This window comes from Pongo abelii, chromosome 6 (assembly GCF_028885655.2).
Source record: "Pongo abelii isolate AG06213 chromosome 6, NHGRI_mPonAbe1-v2.0_pri, whole genome shotgun sequence".
NCBI classification, from domain to species: domain Eukaryota; kingdom Metazoa; phylum Chordata; class Mammalia; order Primates; family Hominidae; genus Pongo; species Pongo abelii.
In genome coordinates, this window is record NC_071991.2 from 11,774,582 (window position 1) to 11,788,059 (window position 13,478).

General features: G+C 47.8%; 1 protein-coding gene across 14 annotated transcripts in view; it reads left to right on the plus strand.

The window, feature by feature from the left end:
- The window catches only part of CUX1 (cut like homeobox 1), a 467,346-nt gene that overhangs the window by 249,014 nt on the left and 204,854 nt on the right, over positions 1 to 13,478 (plus strand). For all 14 annotated transcript variants that reach the window (XM_024249255.3, XM_024249252.3, XM_063725468.1 and 11 more), the window contains exon 4: positions 4,550 to 4,628. In XM_024249255.3, coding sequence (XP_024105023.1) covers positions 4,550 to 4,628 — 79 coding nt within the window. The remainder of the gene's footprint in view (positions 1 to 4,549; positions 4,629 to 13,478) is intronic.

Here is a 13,478-nt window from a genome sequence, read left to right on the forward strand (position 1 = left end):
AGATGGAGTCTCGCTCTGTCGCCAGGCTGGAGTGCAGTAGCATGATCTCGGCTCACTGCGACCTCCACCTCCTGGGTTCAAGCAATTCTCCTGTCTCAGCCTCCTGAGTAGCTGGTATTACAGGCGCCCGCCACCATGCCCGGCTAATTTTTGTATTTTTAGTAGAGACAGGGTTTCACCATGTCAGCCAGGCTGGTCTACATCTCCTGACCTCGTGATCCACCTGCCTTGGCCTCCCAAAGTGCTGGGATTACATGTGTGAGCCACCACGCCCAGCTCAGTGGAGTGGTTTTAAAACCCCGGTGTCCACGGGGCTAGTTCCTTCTGCTGGCTGTAGGGGAGAATCTACTGTGTCCCTGTCCCAGCTTCTGGTGGTTTCCTGGTCATCTTCATCTTGCAGATCATCAGCCCAGTCTCTCCTTCATCTCTCTGTGACATCCTACCTGTCTACATGTCTGTTTCTGTGTCCAGGTTTCTCCTCCTTATTGGATCCTATTGGACGAAGCCCCAGGCTAATGACCTTGCCTTACCTTGATCACCTGCAGAGACCCTAGCTCCAAATAAGGTCACCTTCACAGGTATTGGGGGTCAGGACTTCATCATCTTTCAAAAGACACAATTCAACCCATAATAGCCCCGAAGTGTGCCGTGTAAATTACCAAACCCCACATCCAGGGGAATAACCCAAACAGGAGACAGGAGGACAGAGTTCGGGATCCTTCCAGATCCCAGCCCTTGCCTCCAGGAGATGCAGCCACCCGGTACCCTGAGTTGGAATACCTGGGAAGTGAGGGGCCCTCCCTAGGCAGATCCTAAGCCAGAAAGAGAAGCCTCTGTGTGGCCATCAAGCAGTACGGACAGCAGCCGGGGCGTCTGCCCAGCTTTCTGGACAGACTCTGTTACCCACCTGCCTCTCTCAGAAGAGCCCCAGGGAGCGTTCCAATTCATCTGGAGAAGCAACTCCAAATCCGTTGCTTACTCTAGACATCTATAATATGTGGGCTTAGGTACAGTTGAAACAGTGCCATTTAGTTCCCAAAATTTGTAATAGATATTGAGAAAGATATATGATACAACAGGGAAGGAAAACACAACGCACAATCTTACGTATAGGCTGATTTCAAGTACTTACGTACACGCATTTTAAGCAGCTTGATTGAGATATAATTCACATACCATATAATTCACCCATTTAAAGTCTGGAGTTCATTGACTTTTAGGATATTCACGAAGTTGCACAGCTGTCACCACAGACAATTGTAAAACATTTTCATCACCCCAAAAGGAAATCCCACACCCTTCAGTTGGCATCCACCAGCCCCTCCTTCCCACCCACCCCCAGTCCAAGACCACTCTAATGTATAATACATCTGTCTCTTGTTTGCCTGTGTGTCTGCATTTTGTGTAACTTTTTTTTTTTTTTTTTTGAGATGGAGTCTTGCTCTGTTGCCAGGCTAGACTACAGTGGTGTGATCTCAGCTCACTGCAACTTCCACCTCCTGAGTACAAGTGAAGCAATTCTCCTGCCTCAGCCTCCTCAGTAGCTGAGATTACAGGTGCATGCCACCATGCCTGGCTAATTTTTGTATTTTTAGTAGAGATGGGGTTTCATCATCTTGGCCAGGCTGGTCTCAAACTCCTGACCTCATGATCTGCCCACCTCGGCCTCCCAAAGTGCTGGGATTACAGGCGTGAGCCACCGCACCTGACTGCAACTCTTTTTTTTTTTTTTTATAATTAGGAAAAAAAAATAGAAATAAAGACCTGATAGTCTGACTCCTGCCGGTGAGTGGCAGATTTTAATTATACTTTTAAATTTTTTTTCTATATTTTTGATATTTTTCTGATCACACAATGAGGATGAGTTGCTAATAATGGGGGAAGGGGTTATTTTAAAAACAAAGCGTGGTCTTGTCATATTAATAGTCCTTGTAGGCAAGGCATGGTGGCTCATGCCTGTAATCTCTCCTGACCCCTGAGGTCAGGAGTTCAAGACCAGCCTGGCCAACATGACGAAACCCCGTCTCCACTAAAAATACAAAAAAAAATTAGCTGGGCATGGTAGCGCACTCCTGTAGTCTCAGCTACTTGGGAAGCTGAGGCAGGAGAATTGTTTGAACCCAGGAGACAGAGGCTGCAGTGAGCTGAGACTGCGCCACTGCACTCCAGCCTGGGCAACAGAGCGAGCCTCTGTCTCAAAAAGAAGTCCTTGCAGATTGTTCTGAAACTCTACTCAACACCAAATTCGCAACCTTGTTTTTTGTTGTTGTTTTTTTGTTTTTTGTTTTTTAATTTGAGACAGGGTCTCGCTGTGTTGCCCAGGCTGGAGTGCAGTTGTACGAATACAGCTCACTGCAGCCTCGAACTCCTGGGCTCAGGCAGTCCTCCCACCTCAGCCTCCCAAGTAGCTGGTATTACAGGTGCATTGCCACCCGCTCAGCTAATTTTTTTGTTTTTTGTAAAATTTTTATTTTTAAATTTTAATTTGTAGATAGCTCATTATTTTGCCCAGGCTGGTCTTGAACTCCTGGGCTCAAGCTATCCTCCTGTCTCTGGCTCCCAAAGTGCTATGATTACAGGCGTCAGCCACCACACCTGGCCTAGAATCACAGCCTTATCTTATCGGGTTGAGGGGAGTGGAAATGTGTCTGAGTTCCAAACAATTGACTTCAAATTGGAATCTTGGTGCACAGCTTGTTAGAAGTTGGAAATGCTTGCATTGCACTAGGCTGCTATGCGTTCGATTTTCTAGGCCCAGCTTCCGCTAGCCATCGTCCCCCACTTCTGAGCGCCCCACATCCTTAATTAGGAGACCTCTCTCAGCCCTTAACAAACTGCCCTGTGGCTCAGGTGAGAGGCCCTGTAATTAAACCACATCCTTTGCCTCTGTAATAACATCGGAGACAGCATAGTTCTAGGAGGGGACAGACGGAATATACAATTTCCTGTCCTTTGCCTGAGCCAGTATGACATTGGTACATGTGCAGTCTTGTGTATTTCGGCTGTAAAGTGCGATCTGTTGTCTCAGCAAGTGTGTAGGTAAGCTAAATATTCTAACAAGTCGGTCCAACCACGGCAGGCTCTTTGCATATGCGTCCAGCATAGTTGATGAACAGACGTCTACACTAGAGGAAACTGGCTCAGCTAGTCAGTTCACAAAACAAACCAATCCTGGCCACCGTCGCAAAACCTTGCCAGTTGCCTAATCTGGAATCCCCTGGACCGTCCTCGATTCACCTTGTTCTTCTGGGCCTCACATCAACTGTGTGTGTCGTTGATCTCTCCAGCCTCCCCCTCCTCCTCCTCAACACCCACAACCACTGCCCAGCGCATCTCACTCAGATGAATGCAGTGACGTCCGAGAGGTCTCTTCCTCCCTGCCCTCTGCTGTGCTTTTTCCACCCTGACTGCTGCCCAGGTGATGAGGGTCGCCCTGCACCATGTGCCCTTGTGCCCCTCAAAATCTCACCCCACTTACTTGTCCAGCTGCGTCACCCACAGCTCCCGCATATGTATCCGCATTCCCACCTGGCAGACTCTCGTGGGTCCCCTATGCCCCATGGTGTGTTGTAGCGTGTTGGTGGACTCTTAATCTGGACTCCAGGAATGGAGCACAGGCTGACATATGAATAAGTGTCTTAAAACAGAACACATAGGCCAGACGCAGTGGCTCATGCCTGTAATCCCAGCACTTTGGGAGGCTGAGGCGGGCAGATCACCTGAGGTCAGGAGTTCGAGACCAGCCTGGCCAACATGATAAAACCTCGTCTCTACTAAAAATACAAAAATTAGCCGGGCATGGTGGTGGGCATCTGTAATTCCAGCTACTTGGGAGGCTGAGGGCAAGAATCGCTTGAACCTGGGAGGCAGAGGTTGCAGTGAGCTGAGATCGTGCCACTGTACTCTAGTCTGGGCGACAGAGCAAGACTCTGTCTCAAAAAAAAAAAAAAGAATTTTATGAAATTCTTTGCTCTCGGGATTTAAATGCGTTCGTCCGTTTACATGCAGCGTCTTACCCGTCCACCTGGGTGAAATGCTTTTTAAGACTCTGCTCCAAGGTCACGAATTACTGCCTGAAGTTCCCTTCTCCATGTGCCCGGGGATTTAATTACTTGTTAATTACAAACCTGTTTCCCTCCTAGACCCTGAGCTCCTGGGGGTAGGAACTGTCTCTTCCCGCCCACCTCTGATCCCCAGCAGGGTCTCGCACATGGCCAGCTCCTAAGTCAGTACTTGGAGAAGAAAAAAGACCAGGAAGGGCTTGCCAGACCATTCTCTATGGAAGACCCACCCAGTGTTCCCTGCTATAGAGTGAATGGCTCCATACTCCCAAATCTCTGCTCTTCCCTCGTTTACCTTCATGAACAGGGTCCTTTTGTGTTTGCAGGCATTTCCTCTAAGAGGTTGAAGCCCAGTTGTCAAGCATCTATGCGGAGGAATCAGACTTCCCCTTGCTACGGGAATTCACTAGATGTGTAATGCTTTGTAAATTACCTCTTGACAAATGTTGAGCTCTTTGTTTTTCTTTCTTTCTTTCCTTCCCTTTCAGATTGATGCACTGAGTAAAAGAAGCAAGGAAGCTGAAGCAGCTTTCTTGAATGTCTACAAAAGATTGATTGACGTCCCAGGTAAGCCCCAGCATTAATGGCCCACCAGTGGGGGGCGTTGTGTCTGGTGAGTCAGTAGGTTTTGGGCTCATTCTTCTTGGCTTTCCTAAGGAAAATAAATACGCCATCAGTGGCAACTTACCCCCAAGAAACCAGGGAGTGCAGGACACGTGAATTCTCCACAACCCAGACTTTGGGTATGGAGGGAAATTGGATGCACTTGTTGAAGTACTCACGTAATCTCTAGGGGATGACTTCGTAAAAGCAGAGACCCAAATCTCTGGGGCTACAGCATAAAACCCTGCACGTACTGCAGAGAAGATGCAGACCCGATGTGTGTGTGCTGTGCGGAAGTCCCTCATACTGCCCAATGCCACCTTTAAGACTTTAGGAATGGCCCTACTAAGACACCTGGAGTGTCCCGCTCCCCTGCCACGTCATCCAAGATCAGTGGCCCCTGGACAAGCCCTTCACTTAAGGGTTATGGGCAGAGGGTAACTGATAATCCTTGCAGCTACAACCAAGTATGTCAGTTGTTTCTTTTATTTTTATTTTTCTAATTTTATTTATTTATTTTTGAGACAGGGTCTTGCTCTGTCGCCCAGGCTGGAGTGCAGTGGCACAATGTCCGCTCACTGCAGCCTGCACCTCCCGGGCTCAAGCAGTCCTCCCACCTCAACCTCCCAAGTGGCTGGGAGGTACATGCCACCACACTCAGCTAATTTTTGTATTTTTTGTACAGTGAGTGCGATGAGGTCTCACTTTATTGCCCAGGCTGGTCTCGAACTCCTGGGCTCAAGCTATCCTCCCACCTCAGCCTCCTAAAGTGCTGTGAGGTTAAAGGCAGGAGCCACCACGCCCGGCCCCGTGTCTTCTTTTAGAGGGATTGAAGAATTAAAATTTAAATATGTTTGTGAGGCATTCTAAGAGGTGATGGCTTCCGATTCTTTATTCTGGAAAAGTGAGAAGGCAGGTAGAGTGCCTTGAACTCTCTGGTCCTGTTTGTGGGTCCTCAATTGCCTTAGAACCTGGAGTAAGGTGATGGACATAACTATGTGGGGCCCAGCTCAGCCCTGGAGAGATGCTGATCAGAAAATTAGGAAAGTCACTTGATGCCTTTCTCTGCCAAGCAAGGAATTGGAATTACCACCACCCTCCCCTCTCCACCCATTACAGTTGCACACTTGCCCTTGTTAGCAATTCTTTGAATATCATTGACGTCATTAGAGCTACATTAACAGAGCGAGGCAGACTCAGGTCTCCTTTGTACCTGTCCTTGTGTTCTGATTCAGGTCCACCACGGGCTTTGCTGTCCCCTCTTGGAGCTGGGATTAATAGAGGTCACACCAAACACGGGACAGCAGAAAGCACTTCGGACAGGGAATGGGGAGACCCAGATTCTCCTTCCCTGGATGACATTCCTTTTCCTCTCTGGACTTCAATGTTCTCATCTGTAAAATGGAACAGGGTCAGGGAACAGCCTAACCGTAGAGAATGGTTTGCTTTGTTCTAAACTTTTGCTGTCTTAGGAACTTATCTAGTTATTAGTTCTAAATTCTAGCCTTTTGATTTTCTGTGAGAGTTTGTATCTGACTAGGAGTTCCCTGAAGAACCTGACTGAGCCTCACGCAGCGGCTCCTTCACAGTAAAATGGATCAGAGTGTTACCACTGGAGGGTGTCCACGTTCTTGGCGTTTTGGGCAATGAATTGGACAAAATGCACAAAGCAAGGAAAGAATGAAGCAACAAAAGCAGATTATTTACTGAAAATGAAAGTACACTCCACAGGGTGAGAGTGGGCTGAGCAGCCGCTCAAGGGCCCAGATACAGATTCTTCTCCAGTCCAAATATCTCCTGGAGGTTTCCCACTGGCAATTGGTGTTCACCCCATGTAAATGAAGTGCTGGCCCTCAGTCAGTCTCATCAGTTGCAGAAAGCAGCCAACCAGAGGCTGAAGTGAAGTTAAAAAGGTCACGCTCCTATGCAAACATCTTGATTGGTTGTGGAAAGTAACCAATCAGAGGCTAAATTGAAGTTACAAAGTTGCACTTCTGTGCAAACAAAGACTTGGCCCTGCAATCAGTCTGTTTGGTTGCAGCCAATCAGAGGCTGAAGTTACAAAGTTACGCTTCTCTGCAAACAACTGATTGGTTGCAGAAAGCAACTAATCAGAGGTACTTTCAATTTCCCATCTGCAGTGCAGAAAAGGTGGGGGTTTGCAAAGGAAGTAGCCGCTGGTCCTTTTGTTACTTAGGCATGGAAAGTGGGGGTTTTTCCTTCGATTTAGTTCTAGGAAGTCAGGGTGAATCGGCCTTTGGTTCCCTGCCTGCAGACCCTATTCTCCTGCCTCAAGAGCACTGTCCCTCGGGCGTCAGCAGCCTGGCGGGCATCACTGGCATTTTCTTGTGCGTAAGGTAGTGACTGAGAATTTTCTCTCTGGACTATGTCATGTCCATACTGACGCAGGGATAAAGAATTTACAGAAAAAGCGTGACCTGGGCTTTGAGAAATTTTATTTTGTGTTTCGAAAGAGTTCATTTTTTGACTTTTTGTTGGTTTCTCAGGCTCAGGAAGGTTCTGCTCCATTCTATTCCCGGAAGTTCTTGCTACCACTTCTGGGAGCAGGATCCCAGAAGGGGAGTGTTTTCCAGCTGAGAACTTTGTCCAGTTGGTGACTTAGTCGAAAGAAGACTGGCCCACTTCATCTTTGCCAGAGACCCAAAGACTCTTTAGCTGCTGTTTTCTAAATAACATGTAATCTCTTTTTTTTTTTTTTTTTTTTTTTTTCTGAGACAGAGTCGCACTCTGTCAAAGAGGCTGGAGTGCAGTGATGCGATCTTGGCTCACTGCAACCTTCGCCTCCCAGGTTCAAGCAATTCTCCTGCCTCAGCCTCCCACATAGCTGTGACTACAGGCACCTGTCATCACACCCAGCTAATTTTTGTACTTTAGTAGAGACGGGGTTTCGCCATGTTGGCCAGGCTGGTCTCAAGCTCCTGACCTCAGGTGATCCGCCTGCCTCAGCCTCCCAAAGTGCTAGGATTACAGGCATGAGCCACCATGCCCAGCCTAGCTGCTGTTTTCTAAATAGCCTGTAATCTCTTTTCAAAAAGTCAAATTTGTACCTCAGTTTTTCCCTAGTGAAATTTTCCAACTGGGCAGTCACTTTAAAACATTGCTAGGTTTCTTTCTCTGCAGTTACGTTCTGTGTTAATTTCCCATAGAAAAAAGACCGTTTTTCTCATCAACGTTTCCTCTTTACCTGAGCCGACCTTGTCCATGTACACGTACAAATTTTGTAGAATTTTGATCATAGCATGGGTGTATATTCATATTCTGCCTTTCTCTCTTAATATTATGATTCTTATTATTACCGTAAGCATTTTCCTATATTGGTAATATTCTTCACAATTTTTATTTCTGGCCAGAGAATTGAAGTTTTCAGTTTAACTTGATGAATGGTGGGAGCAAAGAATGTTTGATGTTTTCTGTAATACTAAAAGTCAATACATCTACATTCCACATAGATCACTTTCACCCACCGCCTCCCAGGTATTTCTTAAAAATGCTGTAATCTGCCAGATCTAACAAGTTACTTACGAATCAGGAATGGTGCTCGGAGCACTCTCCCTGTGTTTTGAAGTCTGATTATTGCTCAGATGCAATCATTTCTGTGACTGAGGCTTACAGAAAGGGCCCGGTCAATAGCGATGATGCATTTACTGACAGTCACTCAGTCGAGGGGAGTCGGGGTGCCTTAACTGTCTGCATACTTCAGGCCTTAATCCAGTGGAATCCAGAAATATTAGTAGGGTACAGTAAGTTCTGCTAGTTGCAAGAGACAGCAACTCACGCTGTCACAGGAAAAGGCAGGAAGCCCGTGGGAATAATGCAACAGGCATTCCAGCTATATGCCACACAGCCCTGCTCCTGGATCACAGGGACAGCCGCCAAGCTGGCCCCAGGAACAGCGGAGCCAGAGTCCCACCCAGCCCAGGAGTGACAGGCACCTGACCGAACCAGCTCCCACCTGCTTCCCCTTCCTGAAGTTTTATTTTTTTGTGCATTTCCTTGTTGCTTATCTCTGGGTCTCATTACAGTGACAGCTCCGTGAGGATAGGGCTTTGCATTGTGGCTCTCTGCCCAGTGCCTGGCATGCAACAGGTGGGACATAGTCAATGACTGAAGGAGTCAATGGACCCAAATTCCCGCCACTCCCACTGAGTCCTCAGCAGCGGAGTTCACCAAGGGTTGCACTGGTGACTCTCAGAGCTTTGTCCCTGGTCCAGGTCTCTCTCCTGAGTGCCAGCTTGCATATCCGACTGCCGCCTGGACTTTCCTGCTGGGATGGCTGGTGGGCACCCACCTGATGTGTCCGGCAGAAGCCGTCTTCTTACTGCCTTCCTTCTTTTGGCAGGTAGCATCACCTCCCACCTTGCTGCTCATGTTCTGAGCTTTTTGTTTTTCTTGAGACGGGGTCTCGCTCTGTCACCTGGGCTCGAGTGCAATGGTGTGATCTCTGCACACTGCAACCTCTGCCTTCTGGGTTCAAGCGATTCTCATGCCTCAGCCTCCCAAGTAGCTGGGATTACAGGCGTGCGCCACCACACCTGGCTAATTTTTCTATTTTTAGTAGAGATGAGGTTTCACCATGTTGGCCGGGCTGGTCTGAACTCCTGACCTCAGATGATCCACCGCCCCCCCCCCCCCCCGGCCCCCTTCAGCCTCCAAAAGTGCTGGGATTACAGGCCTGAGCCACCATGCCTGGCCTGTGTTCTGAGCGTTTTGTCACCAACTCTGGCCATCCGACCTTTAGGATGTGTCTCAATTCCATCCACTTCCTTCACCCAAACTCCTGCCCTACAGTCTGCAGTTCACGTTGATGTGAGTCTAAGTGCTTACAGGGCGGCCAGACTCTTCCTGGCTAATCACCACTGACCCCTCTGGATTAACCTGTTGAGACGCCACTTCCTGACAGAGAGGCCTTCCTGGCCTCCCCAGCTGGTTTAGGGGACCCTTCCCATGCACACACACACCCTGGCCGGGGACCCTGCCGTTCACTTCATCGTAATTCCTTGGTAACTGTTTGGCCGAGAGACTGGTTCAGTGCGGTTTTGTCCCTATTTCCTTTGTTTCCACCCCAGTGCCTGCCATGTGGCAGAAACTCCATAAATATTGCTATAAACGAATGCGGAAATTAATGAATCAAATTATTTCTTCAAAATGCTGAGTGTTTTTTTGGTCTCAGGCTCCTACTGTTCCCACTGAACCACCCTCCCGAGGTTGAAGCTTCCCAGTGAGGGCAAGCACTGCAGAGCGCTAAGACAAGTCAATTGCAGGAGAACAGAATGTATCTTTTATTGAGTTGTAGCAGTTTAATAGCTCTCTGAACTCTCATTTTACTTTGGTGTCACTCTATAAAGATTTACGTGCCTGCATAGACATTTATACAGCACTTAGCATTCGGAGTTGCCCAAACCAGCACATGTGCATCTGAGGACTTCGGCTTTGGGGCCGGCCCTTGGTGCCTGGGATCTGTGTTTGGTTTACCAGACGTCCCGCCGGTGCCCCAAGCCCAGCACACAGGGTAGGATCTCCCTGCACCCCAGCTAATCCCCCACCATCCCCACCCGCCCACTTCTCCCTCGGTGTTCTGGCTCCTCCCTCTTCTTCATCTTCCACCTTCTGTAATTTCCTTCACATTAAAGACACCAAGGCCAGGCGTGGTGGTTCACACCTGTAACCCCAGCACTTTGGGAGGCTGAAGCGGGCAGATCACCTGAGATCAGGACTTTGCGACTAGCCTGGCCAACATGGTGAAACCTCGTCTCTACTAAAAAAATACAAGATATTAGGTGGGCGTGGTGGTGGGCACCTGTAATCCCAGCTACTTGGGAGGCTGTGGCAGGACAGTCGGTTGAACCCAAGAGGTGGAGGTTGCAGTGAGCCAAGATTGTACTACTGCACTCCAGCCTGGGTGACAGAGCAAGACTGTCTAAAAAATAAAGAAAATTAAAAAAAAAATAAAGACACCAAATAAGCATTTAGCAATACAGTAGCATTGAACCATCGTGGTCCTCATATACCCTCTGAGTAGGTTTGATAGTTCAGACCTTGCTGTTTCTGTTCTTTTCATTTGCCACCAGATCAGTTCTTATTCCTTAGTCAGTTTCGCGAGTATTATCAGACTTATCTTCCTGGGTATTACTCGGGTCAATGCCTGAGACCCCAGCACCCCTCATCCCCCACACCATACCCCCAGGGCATCAAGAACCAGGCCGAGGCCCAGGGATACAACAGCCAGCTCAGTTCCTGCCCTCAGAATATACAGCCTGGTGGGAATATGAGCATTAAAAAGTAATTGCGACCGGGTGCAGTGGCTCACACCTGTAATCCCAGCACTTTGGGAGGCTGAGGTGGCTGAATTACCTGAATTACTTGAGCCCAGGGGTTGAAGACCAGCCTGGGCAACACGGTAAAACCCCGTCTCTACAAAAGATACAAAAGTTAGCTGGGCATGGTGGCGTACGCCTGTAGTCCCAGCTGCTCAGGAAGCTGCGGTGGGTGGATCACCTGAGCCCAGGAGGTCAAGGCTGCAGTGAGCCGAGATCGTGCCACTGCACTTCAGCCTGGGTGACAGAGTGGGACCCTGTCAAATTAAAAAAAAAAAAAAAAATTAGAAAAAAGAAGAAGAAAAAGTAATTGCACAAATAACTGAATTTTAGGCGCGATAAGCAAAGGCCACTGGGCAATGAGAGTATAGAATAAGGTGAATCAAGCAGGACAGAGGCAGCTGCCCTCAGGTGGCACCAACTGAGGCCAGGAGAAGAAGACACAGGAAGCAGTTTTCTGACCAGAGAAAGCAGCAGCAGGGAGGAGCTGGGACGAGAAGGAGACCAGCAGGTGGGGGGAATGTCGGGTCAATGGGGCTCAGTGAGCAGAAGAGGAAAAGGACCCAGGAGCAGCCAAGCCCTTGCAGCAGCCAGACGGAGACACTGAAGTAGTCAGAGGGGCTGTGAATAATGACTCTGGGGATCGGGCGCAGTGGCTTACTCCTGTAATCACTGTACTTTGGGAGGCTGAGGCAGGAGAAGTATTTGAGGCCAGGAGTTCGAGACCAGCCTGGGCAACATAGCAAGACCCCCCCTCCCCCCCCCCAATCTCTTTAAAAAAAAAAAAAAAAGATAAGTAAAATACGCAGCCTCTGTCTCTAGTTCGAGACCAGCCTGGCAACATAGCAAGACCCTCCCATCTCTTTAAGAAAAAAATAAACAAGTAAAATAGGCAGCTTCTGTCCCTTACTGTAATGAAATGAGAAATGTCTCTGCTCTTAAAATGTGACCCTCTGAGATAGCTGGGAATATTCTGGAATGACCGCTTCTAACAGGCTCTTGCATGGCTGGAATTTTACTGAGTTCTGAGCAAAGTTATGACAGTATGCATAATTCGTCAGTAATTAACCTTGTGTGGGTGACTTGCTCTTGCTTCTTGATACTTTTTTTTTTTTTTTTACAATGAGTATGTATGTATTTCTACAATGGCGGAGAGCATAAATTAGGAAAATATTCAACTCGCAATCTTAGTTTCTGAATAGGCCTTATTAATGTATTGCAGATAAGAACTTAGTCAAGTAGTTGTAGGATAAAACACAAGTGTGACTTTTCTGTTCCAGAAACATCTTAGTAATGGTTTTGGGGGGTTTTGTTTGTTTTTTATTTTTTAGCAGCGGGGTCTCTGTTGCCCAACCTGGAGTGCACTGGTACCATCATAGTTCACTTAACAGCCTCCTGACTCAAGTGATCCCCCTGCCTCAGCCTCCTGAGTAGCAGGAACTACAGGCACACACCACCACACCTGGCTAATTTTTAAATTTTTTGTAGAGATGGGGTCTTGCCATGTTGCCGAGGCTGGTCTCAAACTCCTAGGCTCAAGCAATCCTCCCGCCTCGGCCTCCCAAAGTGCTGAGATTACAGGCATGAGCCAGCACACCCGGCCTAGTAATGGTGTATTTTAAAGAGTTCCTAGGTAGAAGAAAAAGACTAGGCACTCCAGAACTTCTGTGCTTTGGTTGCAAAGTTCACTGGAAGCATCTCTTTGCAAGTTGTCCTTGCCTCTGTCTATGACCTGCTATCAGAACCGTATTTTACTGCTTGCTGAGATGCAGTTTAGTTCCTACAGACACAAACCTTTCAAACATAAAGGCAGTGCCTGGAAGGGTTTATTTTAAGATTTAAATCTTAGGAAGCACATTACCAGTGATATAAAATATTCATTGACTCATGAAACACTGCTAGAAGTCGCTCTTTCGTGACTGACTTGTCTCCCTTTATTTCCATAGGTTAACTGGTCTGCCTTTGTGAAAAGTAGATGTAGGTTTTTCGAAAGTCCTAAAAGAGAGCTGGCTGGAAAGAGTGCATTTGTAGACCATTCCATTTTCAGAGCCTGCTCCCAAATGCCCATGCTCTGAGGTCCTCCCCCCGGGAGAGGTTTCATTTTGGATGTAGGAAAACCATCTCTCCTGGTGACTATCCTTGTCTGCCTAGCATCTGAGAATCTAGAAATAAAATGGAATGTCATCATTTTTGAGAACTGCTTTTTAATGCTCCTCCAGGAGAATAAAATAGCAATCTGGTTCTTGGTGCCTGCTACTTTCAAGTGAGGACACATTACAGGTTAAAATTAGAAAACACTGTTCTTTTATACTTCTTTCTCCGCTGCCTGCCCCTCACTCAAAGATCCCACATTAAGACTCCTGGAAAAAAGAGTGAAGAAATCAGCCCAGCGTGGTGGCTCACGCCTATAATCCCAGCACTTTGGGAGGCCGAGGCAGGCGGATCACCTGAGGTCAGGAGTTCAAGACCAGTGTGACAA